Source organism: Rhinatrema bivittatum, chromosome 4 (assembly GCF_901001135.1).
Source record: "Rhinatrema bivittatum chromosome 4, aRhiBiv1.1, whole genome shotgun sequence".
In the NCBI taxonomy this organism is placed as follows: Eukaryota; Metazoa; Chordata; class Amphibia; order Gymnophiona; family Rhinatrematidae; genus Rhinatrema; species Rhinatrema bivittatum.
The window spans coordinates 185,935,248-185,951,028 of record NC_042618.1 but is presented as its reverse complement, the minus strand read 5'-3'; the positions used below and the strand labels follow the sequence as shown (position 1 = coordinate 185,951,028).

Here is a 15,781-nt window from a genome sequence, read left to right as displayed (position 1 = left end):
GTTTCAAAACGTTTTGTATGGGTAAACTGTTGACCAAAGGCACTTTGAAAATGACCATTCCCTGCCACTGTGGATAAAAGTAGCTACACTGAACAAGAGCAGGGCTAGGTTAGGGGAGGGAAAGTACATGCAGAGATTTCATTTTAAAAATCTTTGTGCACACTTATCCCTGCACTTTGCAGATAAAATGTATGCAGGAACAAATGTACTGGCTTTCCCCTGCCAGCCCAAGTTTTCAGAAGGAAACTCCGCCGGCGGTTCCCTTTGAAAATCAGATTGAAGGTCTGCACGTACTGGTGCTGATTTTCTGCCAGGTCACCAAGTTGCAGACCTGGAACTTATTTTAACTTGCTTCATTTTCCCATTGCAGCTGGACTGGAAAGTGGAATGGCCTCATCTTTCAATTATGAGGGCAATTTTTAAATAGCTTTGGAAATTGCCCTCCCTACATATTCAGTTTAGATCAAAGTTTTATGCATTATAAATGATTCTGGAGTGCATTGCATTATGTCTTTTATGACATGCATAAATTAAAGAGACGTGTGTGTGTGTGGGGGGGGGTTCACGAAACCTTTTGAAGCTGAAAAGGGAGTCCGTATTTTCTGAAAGGGTGGGAACCCCTGGTTTAGACTGACAGCTAAAATTTAATGCTAGGAAATACAGGGTTATGCACTTGGCTTGCAAAAGGGAGTGGTATAGTATAGTACAGTAGGTGAAGGTCTTCTGTGCTCAAAATGAGAGCAGGATCTGGGAGTGATCGTATCCAATGACCTTAAGATGGACAAACTGGTAAATAAGGTGACAGCAAAAGCAAGAAAGACACTTGGATGCATAGAAAGAGGAAGAACCAGCAGGAAAAAAGGAGGAAATACTACCTTTATAAGCCTCTGGTGAGACCTCATTTGGAATGCAGTGTACAACTCTGGAGACTGCACCTTCAAAAGGATATCAAGTGACGAGAGATGGTCCAGAGGACATTTACTAAAATGGTCAACAGTCTTCAGTATAAAGCACATATGGATAGTCTTAAAGATCTAAATACAGTTGTGCTCATAAGTTTACATACCCTTGGCAGAATTTGTTAGATATGCAGCATGTTAAGAAAACATGAGTGATCAGACAAATCATGTCTGTTATATTTAATGTGTTTCAAATTAAACTAATTTTATACATCACAGAATAGCACAATCATTAAACAAACTATAGCAATAAAGGAAATAATAACAAATGGTCCCGTTTAAAAGTTTACAATCCTTTCGTTCTTAATATCATGCATTGCTCTCTTTTGCATCAATGCCGGCTTGCAGTCTTTTGTGATAGTTGTGAATGAGCCCCTTTATTTTCTCATGTGGTAAAGCTGCCCATTCCTCTTGGCAAAAAGCCTCCAGATCCTGTAAATTCTTTGGTTGTCTAGCATGAGCTGCATGTTTGAGTTCTCCCCAAAGTGGCTCAATGATGTTGAGGTCAGGAGATTGTGATGGTGACACCAGAACCTTCACTTCCTTCTGCTGCAGCCACTGAAGGGTCGACTTGGCCTTATGTTTCAGATCATTGTCATGTTGGAAAGTCCAAGTGCACCCCACGTGCGACTGATGAATGAAAATTCTCCTCCAGTATTTTCTGATAAAATGCTACATTCATCCTGCCATTAAATTTTGACTAAATTCCCTGTGCCGCTGTAGCTCACACACCCCCAAAACAGCAGAGGTCCACCTCCATGCTTCACGTTAGGGATGATTATCTTCTCATCATAGCGTTTACGGTTGTGACTATAAAGTTCAATTTTGGTCTCAAATTATTTTCTTCCAGAAGTTTTGAAGCTTCTCTAGGTGCTTTTTGGCATATTGTAATTGGGCTGTTTGATGGTGCTTGTGCAGCAATGCTTTTTGTTGGCAACGCTACCATGCAGTCTCCTCATGGGGCATGCTGAAATACCCATACCACTTTGTTTTAGACAAGTTTGTATTTCTGTAGAAGCTGCTCTGCATCCTGACAAATTGTATCTGACAATCTAGCACTTTACTAGCACGGACTACTGCAATGCACTCTTACTAGGACTCCCAAGCACATCAATAAGACCACTCTAAATACTTCAAAATACTGCAGCCAGAATACTGACGGGAAAAAAGAGGAGGGACCATATAACCAAAACTCTAGCAGACTTACATTGGTTACCCATCGAATACAGGATAAAATACAAAGCCTTATGCACCATACACAAACTAATATATGATAAAGAAGCAGACTGGCTAAACACAGCCTTACGAGTACACATTCCACAAAAAAACCTCCACTCAGCAAACAAAGCACTACTAACAATCCCTTCAGTAAAGTCAGCAAAATTAACCCAAGTGAGAGAAAGGGCTTTATCATTGGCTGGGCCCATCTATGGAACACGATGCCCCCTGAACTCAGATTACAGAATAATCTCAAAACTTTTAAGAAAAATTTAAAAACATGGCTCTTTAAAAAACCCTTCACTAAAGAGTGTGGAGGGTAGAGAATGGAAATACAGGGTAATGCAGATGAGAATGAATTTACTCAATCCTACATTTAAGAAGTAATATCTCAAAGCAATAGTAACTCAATAATATACCTGGACTTGACCAACATTACTCAAATAATGATTTTATTTATGAAATTGTAACCGAACTTTATTGGCACCTGTTAGAATGTTCAATATCCTACATTTACTTACCTTAGTCTATGTGCCTATTTGTAAACCGCTGCGATGGTATATATCTTAGCGACGGTATAGAAAAGTTTTTAAATAAATAAATCTCTCTTGGTCTACTTTGGTATTAACAGAACCCATAATTTTGCACTTCTTGATCCGCGTATGAACAGTACTGATTGGCATTTTCAAATCTTTGGATATCTTTTTATATCCTTTGCCTGATTTATAAAGTTGAACTACTTTTGCTTGCAGATCCATTGACAGTTCTTTTGCTTTCCCCTTGCTTCAGTAACTAAAGTTACAAGGGTTTCTCAAGAGCTAAGAAACTCATTGACTATTTATACACAGACAATCAAACAAAGCATAGGTGTGGATACCTACCTTTTGTCATCTCAACCTGCATATGTTAACTTGATGTATATTATCAGCCCAAACATTCAAGAGTATATAAACTTTAGAAAAAATTTAAAAACCTGGCTCTTTAAACCAGCTTTTCAAAAAGAGAGGGGAGAATAGAAGCTAGGGAAGTGCAAGGTACGATCAACTGAACAACCACACACTATACAGTATTCACTAAGTGTGTAGTTTTTAAGAGATAACACGTCACTAAAGGATGAGTTACAATTATAAAACTAGTGTTATACTCGAAAATGATAGACAGAACTGGACATGAATTGTCACATTTATCAATTAACATTGATCACAAACTATGTTACCGAATCTTATGGCACCTATGTAAACTGACAGATTTTAGCATCATTACTTTTATGTGCCTTATTGTAAATCGTTGTGATGGTACCCACCTTAACGACGGTATAGAAAAGATTTAAAATAAAATAAAAATAATAAACAGGACCATTTTATTATGTCCCTTTTTGCTATGATTTAATGATCATGCTATTCTATGATGCATAAACATTTTAATTTGAAACATTAAAAACAACAGATGTTCTTGTCTGATCACTCATGTTTTCTTAAAATACTATACATCTTACACATTCTGCCAGGGGTATGTAAACTTATGAGCACAACTGTATGTATACCCTGGAGGAAAAGGGAGAACTGATAAGGAAATTTAAATACCTTCAAGGAATAAATATACAGGAGGTGGGCATTTTTCATCAGAATGGAGGCTCTGGAACAAGGGATCATGTGATGAGGGGGATAGATTCAAGAGTTCTCTAAAGAAATATTTCTTTACAGAATGGGTGGTGGCTGCGCCTCCCTGTGAAGATAGTGGAGAGGAGCGCCATATCAGAATTCAAGAAATGTGGGACAAGCACAGAGGAAATCTGAGTGAGAACAGGAGAAGTGGATCAGAAGGCTGGATGGGATTGTATGTTTCCATGTTCTCTGTTTCCATATATTCAAGGGCTAGACACAAAAAAGCCAAATCTAAAAGATATTTCACAGTTGAAATGCTGCCACTCTCCTGCTGCATGTTTACAATATTTTACAAATTTCTACCTTGCTCTATAGCTTTTGTACTTCTACAATTTCCAGATTTACTGGCAATAATGGGGCTCATAATCATGATCAATCTACAAGTCTCCTAGGACCCATGGTAGCAGGGAAAAAAAGCAAACAAACAGATATCCTTCACCTATGGAGAAGCTGCAGACAACACAGTGCAGACAGCATTGATTAATCCAGCAATAGACAAATGGGTATTTCTTACTTCAATTCCTTTGAACTGTCAGCTAACCTTTTCTCCCTAATGCATCTTATTTTGCACATTTTGGGGTTTTTTGACCGTTGTTTTACAAGACTGTATTTGAGCTGCAGGTAGTGTGCCTGACAGATGCTAGCCTGCAAGAGATAAATGCAGAATGGTTTCAGTTCACCCTAACGGCTATCCCTAGAAAGACTGGTGCATGGAGGAGAGCACACAGAAAGACTAGTCAAGCTTAGCAGGCGATTCAGAACCACATGAAGCTTTAGCCATGTCCTGTTTCAGAGAATACAAAGAGAAAAGAAAAAAAACCTAATTGAAAATTAAACCAGAAGCATCAAAGCTCTGATTTTACTTCTCACGGTATTTTTTGGGGATGTGATATCAAAGGACCAACACTTTCGTGCAGAAACTTTGGAGTCCTCACAGGTCTCTTTTTCAGATGCAGTGCAACATCTTCTTGGCTGGTCCTTAAATAGAATTCTCAGTCTATAAAAACTACAGTTTTCTCCAGTTACAAGAACTCTACCATCCAGTATCTTGTACAAAAGTGTATGCAACGTTTGCTACTAGTGCACAGGAATAAGTTTTATAAGCAGCTGAGAAACAGATTTTAGCTAGAATAGCTAATTTTTGTGATCATTCATGCCACACACAGGGATAGACATATTGTCTTTTCCCATTTTGCATCTAAGGGAAAAATGCTTAATACATAGGTTCCTCAAGCTATAAGATCAACTTATTAGAAAGTACCCTCCAGATCAAGGGATACATTACTCCTGGGGGAATTCTGCACAATGCAGAATGTAAATATTTCGTGCAGAACTGGACCCTCCAGAGCAAGCAAGAAAAAACAGAGCCAAAGTAGGGTGCTCAAAGGAAGATGAGGAGCTGCTGCCATCTTCATGTACCACAGGTCTTTCACAGTTTGAAAAGCACGGTGCCTGAACTCTGGTGAGACTTTGAGAAAGCACGGGAGTTCAGGCTCTGCGCTTCAGGTTAGCTGGTGGAAGCTGACATCTGAGAGAGGTGGTTAGAGAACGGGCATAGGGTTGATGTGAGACAGACAGAGATGAATTACAGAGGGTGCAGAAAAAGAGTTCAGAAAGAAGGGATCTGTTGGGGGTGGAGGGAAAGGGGCAGAGTGTTGGAGGGGAACAGGAGAGGATGAACTGGGGAGAGGGGCAGACTGGAGGAAGAGAAAGTGCTGCGGGGGGGGGGGGGGGGGGGGGGAGACAAGCTAGCAGAGAGAAGAGAGAGTGTTTAGGGGGATCTTGGTCTACTGCTTTACTGTTAGGGCTTCTGGATTTCACAGGTTTTCAATTGGCCATTGATGGAGCCCAAAAGAAGCTGCGGGCAGCACTTTTTAACTGCTAACAGACAGCACTGTATTGCTGCAAATATTGGCAGCTCGGAGCCTCCCTTAGGCTCCATGGACGGCCAAAGTAAAATCCCCAAAAACCAGAAGCCCTAGGCATGTTGCAATATTACTGTACTCCTGGGAGAATTCTTCACCTTTCAGTAAGAAGCATTCTCTCTTCTGAAGTTTAAATTATTGCTCAAAAACGGTGATTACATTCTATTATTTTGATAAATATAGTATGCAGAATTTTAAAATATCGTGCGCAGAATTAAAATATTTTGTACACAGAATTCTCCCAAGATTAATACACCCCACACTACTTTGCTAAGCCACGGCCCGTCAGCAACTTCCAGAGAGCTTTAAGCTAGTCTTTCCGGGAGACTGAGTGTTTACCAATTCAAGGCTCTCACATTCTGATACTCATGTAGCTTGTCACCTTTTCATTAGAAACAGAACAAGAACTAGATTTAATACTGGAAGCAATTTAATCATCACTCTCTTAATAAATATTTTAAATTAACAAATCTAGCAAACACACCAAAATCAATGAGCTTCATTCTGAACACAGTATGATTTTCATATATAGCTCAAAGTGAGAGGAAAGCAACTATATTTATTTAGCTCACGCCTTTTCATTGGTAGCTTAAGGCGAGTTACATTTAAGCATGGTGGGCATTTCCTTGTCCGAGAGGGCTTTCAACTTACGAGGCCGATGCAATAAGATGAGTTCAGCAGAGTGCATAGACTTCCCATAAATTATGCGCAAATGTTACTCCCAATGCAGCATAAATAAGAACATGCCATATTGGGTCAGACCAAGGGTCCATCAAGTTCAGCATCCTGTTTCCAACAGTGGCCAAACCAGGCCATAAGAACCTGGCAAGTACCCAAAAACTAAGTCTATTCCATGATACTGTTGCTAGTAATAGCAGTGACTATTTTCTAACTCAACTTAATTAATAGCCGTTAATCGACTTCTCCTCCAAGAACTTATCCAATCCTTTTTTAAACACAGCTACACTAACTGCACTAATCACATCCTCTGGCAACAAATTCCAGAGTTTAATTGTGCGTTGAGTGAAAAAGAACTTTCTCCATTTAGTTTTAAATGTGCCCCATGCTAACTTCATGGAGTGCCCCCTAGTCTATTATCCAAAAGAGTAAATAACCGATTCACATTAACCCGTTCTAGACCTCTCATGATTTTAAACACCTCTATCATATCCCCCCCTCAGCTGTCTCTTCTCCAAGCTGAAAAGTCCTAACCTATTTAGCCTTTCCTCATAAGGGAGCTGTTCCATTCCCCTTTTCATTTTGGTCGCCCTTCTCTGAACCTTCTCCATCGCAATTATATCTTTTTTGAGAAGCGGAGACCAGAATTGTACACAGTATTCAAGGTGCGGTCTCATCATGGAGAGATACAGAGGCATTATGCCATTTTCTGTTTTATTCACCATTCCCTTTCTAATAATTCCCAACATTGTTTGCTTTTTTGACTGCCGCAGCACACTGAATCGATTTCAATGTGTTATCCACTATGACACCTAGATCTCTTTCTTGGGTGGTAGCACCTAATATGGAACCCAACATTGTGTAATTATAGCATGGGTTACTTTTCCCTATATGCATCACTTTGCACTTATCCACATTAAATTTCATCTGCCATTTTGATGCCCAATTTTCCAGTCTCACAAGGTCTTCCTGCAATTTATCACAATCTGCTTGTGATTTAACTACTCTGAACAATTTTGTATCATCTGCAAATTTGATTACCTCATTCGTCGTATTTTTTTCCAGATCATTTATAAATATATTGAAAAGTAAGGGTCCCAATACAGATCCCTGAGGCACTCCACTGCCCATTCCCTTCCACTGAGAAAATTGTCCATTTAATCCTACTCTCTGTTTTCTGTCTTGTAGCCAGTTTGTAATCCATGAAATGACATTGCCACCTATCCCATGACTTTTAAACTTTTCCTAGAAGCCTCTCATGAGGAACTTTGTCAAATGCCTTCTGAAAATCCAAGTATACTATATCTACCGGTTCACCTTTATCCACATGTTTATTAACTCCTTCAAAAAAGTGAAGCAGATTTGTGAGGCAAGACTTGCCTTGGGTAAAGCCATGCTGACTTTGTTCCATTAAACTATGTCTTTCTATATGTTCTGTGATTTTGATGTTTAGAATACTTTCCACTATTTTCCTGGCACTGAAATCGGGCTAACAGGTCTGTATTTTCCCGGATCACCCCGGAGCCCTTTTTAAATATTGGGGAATACATTAGCCACCCTCCAGTCTTCAGGCACAATGGATGATCTTAATGATAATTTACAAATTTTTACTAATAGGTTTGAAATTTCATTTTTGAGTTCCTTCATCCGGTCCAGGTGATTTACTACTCTTCAGTTTGTCAATCAGGCCTACCACATCTTCTAGGTTCACCGTGATTTGGTTCAATCCATCTGAATCATTACCCATGAAAACCTTCTCTGGTATGGGTACCTCCCCAACATCCTCTTCAGTAAACACCGAAGCAAAGAAATCATTTAATCTTTCCGCGATGGCCTTATCTTCTCTAAGTGCCCCTTTAACCCCTAAATCATCTAACGGTCCAACTGACTCCCTCACAGGCTTTCTGCTTCGGATATATTTTTTAAAGTTTTTACTGTGAGTTTTTGCCTCTACGGCCAACTTCTTTTCAAATTCTCTCTTAGCCTGTCTTATCTATGTCTGACATTTAACTTGCCAACGCTTAATGCATTATCCTATTTTCTTCTGTTGGATCCTTTTCCCAATTTTTGAATGAAGATCTTTTGGCTAAAATAGCTTCTTTTACCTCCCCTTTTAACCATGCCGGTGATTGTTTTGCTTTCTTTCCACCTTTCTTAATGTGTGGAATACATCTGGACTGTGCTTCTAGGATGGTATTTTTTTTTTTTTTTTTAACAATGACCACGCCTCTTGCACACTTTTTACCTTTGTAGCTGCTCCTTTCAGTTTTTATCTAACTATTTTTCTCATGTTATCAAAGTTTCCCTTTTTAAAGTTTAGCATGAGCGCTGTGGATTTGCTGTGCCCCTTCCAGTCATTAATTCAAATTTGATCATATTATGATCACTATTGCCAAGCGGCCCCACCAAATCCTGTGCTTCACTGAGAATTAGATCTAAAATTGCTCCCTCTCTTTTCGGTTCCTGAATCAATTGCTCCATGTCATTTATTCCATCCAGGAACTTTGTGTCTCTAGCATGTACCGATGATACATTTACCCAGTCAATATTGGGATAATTGAAATCTCCCATTAATACCGCACTACCAATTTGGTTAGCTTCCCTAATTTCTCTTAGAATTTCACTGTCCATCTCACCATCTTGACCAGGTGGATGGTAGTATACTCCTATCATTATAGTCTTCCCCGACACACAAGGGAGTTCTACCCAAAAAGATTCAATTGTGCATTTAGTCTCATGCAGGATGTTTATCCTGTTGGACTCTATGCCATCCCGGACATAAAACGCCACACCTCCTCCCGGATGCTCCTCTATGTCATTGCAATATAATTTGAACTCCGGTTTAGCACTGTCCCATTGGTTGTCCTCCTTCCACCATGTATCTGAGATGCCAATTAAGTCTATGTCATCATTCACTGCTATACATTCTAATTCTCCCATCTTACTTCTTAGACTTCTGTCATTAGCATACAAACATTTCAAAGTGTGTTTTGTTTGTATTTTCATTCTGCTTTTTAATTGATATGGATAAGTTAGAATTTTTTCAGCTCAGGTGAGTTTATAGTTACCGGCACTTGGACTAATTTTCTTATTATTGGAACCTCACTGTTGGGATGCCCTAATTCTAATGCATCATTAGTATCCTTTGAAGATACCTCTCTCCGAACCATGCGCTGCTGAGCGACTGTCGGCTTTCCCCTTTGTTCTAGTGTAAAAGCTGCTTTCTCTCCTTTTTAAAGGTTAACTCCAGCAGTCTGGTTCCACCCTGGTTAAGGTGAAGCCCATCCCTTCGGAAGAGACTCCCCCTTCTCCAAAAGGTTCCCCAGTTCCTAACAAAACTGAATCCCTCTTCCTTGCACCATCGTCTCATCCATGCATTGAGACTCCAGAGCTCTGCCTGCCTCTGCGCGTGGAACAGGGAGCATGTCAGAGAATGCTACCCTGGAGGTTCTGGATTTAAGCTTTCTACCTAAGAGCCTAAATTTGGCTTCCAGAACCTCCCTCCCACATTTTCCTATATCGTTGGTGCCCACATGTACCACGACAGCCGGCTCCTCCCTAGCACTGTCTAAAATCCTATATAGGTCCACCACCTTCATACCAGGTAGGCATGTTACCAAGCAAACCTCACACCCACCAGCCACCCAGCTGTCTACATTCCTAATAATCGAATCACCAACTATGACTGCTGACCTAACCCTTCCCTCCTGGGCAGTAGGCCTTGGGGGATATATCCTCGGTGTGAAAGGACAATGCACCACCTAGACAGCAGGTCCTTGCTACAGGATCCTTTCCTGCTGCACCAGGTTGATGCTCTCCAATCATGAGACCTTCTTCCTCCAAGGCAGCACCAGGGCTGCCAGTCTGAAGTTGGGACTTTGCTACTATGTCCCTGAAGGTCTCATCTATATACCTCCGCCTGCCTCAGCTCCTCCAGGTTTGCTACTCTAGCCTCCAGAGATCGGACTCGTTCTCTGAGAGCCAGAAGCTCTTTGCATCGCATGCACATGTTCAACTTCTCACCGGCGGGTAAAAAATCATGCATGTGACACTCGATGCAAAAGACTGGGAAGCCCCCCTCTTGCTGCTGGACTGCTGCCTTCATCTCAAATTTGTTCAGTTCCTACTTAAGTTTTAGGTTGCTATGGGAGCAGGAATGTGTCTAATGTCCTTTAAACGTATTAGTGAATTCTAATGTATGTCTGGTAGTGGCCTATAGGGAAATTATCAAATTCTTAATAAGGTTTTTTTTTTGTTTTGTTTTTAAATATACAAACACTAACATCTGCTTACTAGCTGCTTTACTATTTAAAAATACAAACAGTCTAACTTCTGTTCATTCGCTGCCTTACTGACTATTAAAAGCACAAACACACTAAATAATATTCCCAAATAGTTAACTTCGCCCCAATACTTTTAAAAAAGAAAATGTTCCAAGCAAAAACTTACTGATTCCTTTCAGCCACCAGCAAGGTGATCCTCTCCTCTCAGTGCTCCCACTGGATTGGAGTTTTAAACACAAAAAGTGTGCATGTAAAACTGCACATCTTGCTTAGTGCCCTTGTGTGGAAGTTCTATACAAATGAAGACATTAAGCATTACCCCCAGAGAGGTGCCCTGGTTGAACTCAGGTTTTCTTAGCGCTGCAAATTTTACTGCTGATCAGAGGGGGGAGTAAAGTTTCCAGCACTAGTGTCTGTCTATGGGCAGAAGCTGGAATACAGACACCAGGACCTGGGGATTTGTGCACAGAAAACATGCTCTGTGCATACAAAGTATGTTCTCCATACATAAATATGTTTTATGTGCACTGAAAGCATATTTGTGTGCATAAATCACAGACTAGAAACTTCCCTACTCCCCTGAATTTACAATGTACATTCATCTTGTGCTGAACCCACATTTTAACTCCAGTTAGTGTACACATTTTTCAATCAGCATACTTTAAAACTCCAGATGGCATTAGCATTCCATCAGCTTACTGTATGGGAAGTTTTAAAAAGTGTTTAAACTGTGTGTTAAGAAATTGCGTACTGAATTTCAGTGCACAGTTTTAACCCACAATTTACTGTAATGGGCCCCCCTACATTTGTACTTGAAGCAATGCAGGATAAAGTGACTTATTCAAGATTACAAGGAGCATCAGCAGGATTTGAACTTTGGCTTGCAGCCCACTGCTCTAACCACTAGGTCACTCATTCCCAAACTTTAGCTACATTCCCAAACTTTAGCTAAAATAATGAAAATGCAACTTGCATCCGTAAGAAGATCATTCAAATAAAATGTCAGCATTATTCAAGATGACCTTTTCTAGGATCTACTATGCATCATTTAAGAATCTACTTATTTCAAGGGCCATAAAATGAAAGAATATTTGCCTCACCATGGGCTCAATTTATTGACTTTTGCAATTCTGTAGGTAGAAACAAGGTTAGAAACACAGGCCACAAGAGTGCAAGTCTTAACCAAGGTTACATTTAAATGTGCACTACTGCCCTGAAAGACATTCCATTTTAAAAATGAATAGAATGTTTAGAAAGTATACGAAATTATAGGAAGCATTTAAGTCTTACTAAAGAATTATACATAGTAAACAAAAGTATGTTTCAAAGTAAACACTGGAACATAATCTGCATCCTTAACTACTTGAGTAACTTTTCTGTTTACTAATAACTGAAGCACTTCCTTAAAAAAAAAAAAAAAAAAAGTAAATGGTATTATGTCAGCAAAACAATTTTATACCAATAGTCTGATGTCATTCAAGTCTTGACAAAATCCAGAGAAGTATTAAACTAGGAAAAAAAAACAAACATTACATGCTATTCGTCAATAATCAGCATGCAGGAAGGTGGAAATACAAATTAATAAAATGAGGCCAAGTTTGCACTTTGCACTAACTACTGTACTTTCAAGCCTATCAAATAAAAGCACAACCCCCATCCCTTTACGAACAGGTGACCTGCACTTGATTTTTCCCCAAGCCAAAAAAAAAAAAAAAATTAGCCAGTGGCTTCAAAAATGTCTTGAAAGTTTTGTTGACGTAATTCAGAACCCTTTCTAAAATGTTTTTTAAACTTGTACAGAAGTTTTGCAAAAAACAGCTTACGTCAACTGTTGCATGTTTTATATACACATCCTGGTGCCTACTACGAATCGCCCAAATTGGGTTGCAAACGCAGACATCGCCGCTTACCGCTACAAACCCCCTGGCTGAAACTTCAATGCAAATATAAACAATGCACTGTGTGCATCACTTTTGTTTTACACACACACAAACACAAAAAGCAAAGGCACGCTCAATGAAGTGTCACTGCAAGAAGTCCCAATCTTAGCTGCTAAAAAAAAGCATATCCAGAAATCAAATCAAAATACTCAGAGTTTAAGTTAAATCCAAAAGCGTGCCAGCTAACATATTTGGAGGTGGAGGGAGGAGAGGAGAATGAAGGAAAACTTTGCCCTTTCGGAGATTGCATTTCCTTCAAACTGCAGGGCCTGCTCCAAACAGCAACAATGCAATCTCCATTTTGAACAATGCGCCTGTTTTCCCGTGCAAAAAGCGAGTCCGGGGAGCGGGGCGCTGTAAGCCAGGGGTTGCGCCCCGGCCCCCCCCTGCCCATCCCCCCCTCCTTACCCGGGGTGCTGCTGTAGGTGCTGTGGCTCCTGAAGCTGCTCTCCGTGCAGTAGCTGGCATCGTCGTCGTCCTCCTCCATCTCGTCCAGATAGTCGGACTCTTCCTCCATGATCCCGCCGCCGCCGCCGCCTCCTCCTCCGCCGACCTCGTCCTCTTCCCCGGAATCCTGATTCTCCTCCGGGTCCCCGTCCTCCTCCTCCGAGTGCGCGCTCTCCTCGTCGCTCTCGTGGTCATCGTACACCACTTTGCTGATGCTCCTGCGGGCGGCGGAGGAGGAGGACCTGGAGAGGCTGCCGCTCCTGCCGGCCCGCGCCCGCCCCCGGCCCCCCGACGGGGTGCTCGAGCCGCCCTTCCGCTTGCCCCGCGGGGAAGGGTGAGCACCGAGCCGCTTGGCCGCCTCGGCTTCGGCCGCCCATCTGCCCCGACTGCTGCCCCGCTGCCTGGACCTCAGGCCCCCGATTGGCCCGGGAGAGCACTCCTGCACCACAGCCTGCTTGGGCGGCCTGCCTCTTCGCCCCCTCATTACTAGATGGAATAGTATAAATATATATATTTATATATATATATTATGTCTCCGCCTCTCCGTGTAAATATATTTTCTTATTATTTCTAAAAGAAAATGTTACGGTTCCGTTTTCGCCCTCCCTTTCCCTCGCTGAACCGGGGAGGGGGAGAGAAAAAAAAAAGCGGGCGGGCCTCGAGAAAGCGGAGCCTCCCCCACCCCGGATTCCCCGACGGGGCCTCGCCGGAGGCCTAGGGCCCGGTCGGAGACAGGAGAAGGCGGCTCAATCCGAATTGCCGGCGCCCCGCTCCGGATCGCCCGCGGCCGCCATTTTTGTTCTTCTCTCTCTCTCTCTCGCTCTAAAGGCAACAGCAGCCGCGGTAGCAGCAGGCCTTGGGCGCGGGGTCACGTGACGACGATGCGCGCGCGCGCGCTCTCTCTCGTGGGCGCGGCGCGAATCTGTGTCGCTGTGTGTGTGTGTGCGTGCGTGTGTGGTGAGAGACTGTGGCGGTGCGCGCGCCCCCGACTCGTCCTGCTGCGCCTCCGTTTACTACCCCCCTTCCGCTTCCAGCTGCTTTTATTAAAGCACGCGCGTGTGGAAATAATGTGGAAGAGTCTGTTTTCACGGAGATAGGGATACAAACAAATAAAGTTCGCAAACTGTAATCTGAATAGCAAGAGGGGAATCATAAAAGCGCGGCCTCTGTGGTATAATTCATGTTGCGTTATTCTCTGTTTTCCTCCTGACGCGGGGGCAGCGTTTGAACCTGGAACGAAACCCGTTTCAGCTTCGTTTTGCGCCGCCTCGTTTGAATTTGCTTATTGCAGTATTGCTCCCATCACGGAGAGTTTCTGGGTTTTCTTTGGCCTTGCATCTATGAAACGCAGTGGAAAATTATTATTTTTCTGCGTATTTGCGCAGATTACAGGCATGCGCGTGCTCTCCCCCGGAAATTTTAGTTGCCTTTACTGCACGTACCCTAAATCATGAATCCGATGCTACCTGATAATAAGGGTTCGACCTGCTGGGACTAACCCATTTCAGGCAGGAATAGAATACTTTTTCCTCTGCAGTGCTCGTCAGCTGTTAGAAATGTGTGAACTCTGGACTTCTATCCGTTCACAGTCCCAGAATTTATGTGCCCAATGAACTGAAGAACTAATCAAATTACAAGATATTTCTGAAAGGCAACGTCAATTGGCTTGTTAAGAAATGTGTTTAATATTTACATATGTATATTGCTACCCTGCTGCCTACTAGGGGGCAATTAATAACCTGCAGTGTCTCCCATTTAGTTTTGACAAGCTTGCTTCCTGCGTGGGCAAGGCATAGATAACACTGGTTGCCAATCGGCTCCAGATTTAAGGAAAGGATGATCCAGTCCTGGTTTTACCCCATTGCATACTGAGACTTATTCTGATTTACCCATTGCATTCCCTCAGAAAATCAAGACTGTAAGTACCTGCGTGCGGGGGGGGGGGAGTAAAACCAGGACCGGATCAACCTGTCCTGAAAATCTGGAACTGGTTGGCAACCCTACCTTATAGAGGTGAATTTTCAGAGTGGCATGCGTAAAAACTAGCATATACTCCACATATGTAGGCTTTATTTGTGTAATCCATATTTTATAAACCTCAAAAGTATGCATGTACATTGGATTTCAGAAAAAAGGGGCGTTCTGGAGCGGGGCTAACAGGTGCATGCAACTTATGTAATTTTACAATTGCTAATTATTTTGTGGAATTGATATCAGACTTGTTTAAGTGTACTGTTGACTGGATGGGAGGTCTGCGTGAACTGGGGCAAGAGTGGGGGGGAGTTCAGTCTGAAGAACCAGGAGGGTCTCGATGACCAAATAAAGGACTGAGTGAACTAGTAGAGGAATTGGAAAACTGGTATTTCAATTATGCATGTGTAACGCCATTCCCGAGTGTGGACTGCAACCCGCTGGGGCCATAAACTAATTTGTTTGACTTAGGGGCTGGAGCCTTACCAGGCTAGCTTTTACACAATCTTATTTTCAGTGGTGGGTTCTTTGTCGAGTGGGGGGGGAGATTATGTCCAAGGCCCCGAGTGCTAAAGGTGCTCCTTGTGTCTTTGTTCTCACCCTTGGGAGTGGGGTAATTTTCACAGGCCAATGCTATCTCCGTGCAGAAAAAGCGGGCACTCATGACTGAGTGCCTGCTTTCCTAATGTGCATCCA

At 42.1% G+C, this 15,781-nt stretch overlaps 1 protein-coding gene across 13 annotated transcripts in view; it reads right to left on the bottom strand.

Moving 5' to 3' along the window:
* BPTF (bromodomain PHD finger transcription factor) overlaps positions 1 to 14,039 on the bottom strand; it is a 278,159-nt gene extending 264,120 nt beyond the window's left edge. For 9 of the 13 annotated variants that reach the window (XM_029599352.1, XM_029599355.1, XM_029599358.1 and 6 more), the window contains exon 1: positions 13,076 to 14,037. In XM_029599352.1, coding sequence (XP_029455212.1) covers positions 13,076 to 13,598 — 523 coding nt within the window. In that variant the 5' untranslated portion in view covers positions 13,599 to 14,037. Of the gene's footprint in view, positions 1 to 13,075 lie in introns of all 13 variants that reach the window. The other 4 variants (XM_029599363.1, XM_029599362.1, XM_029599360.1 and 1 more) reach the window with 2 other exon arrangements.
* Between the last annotated feature and the right edge of the window lie 1,742 nt (positions 14,040 to 15,781).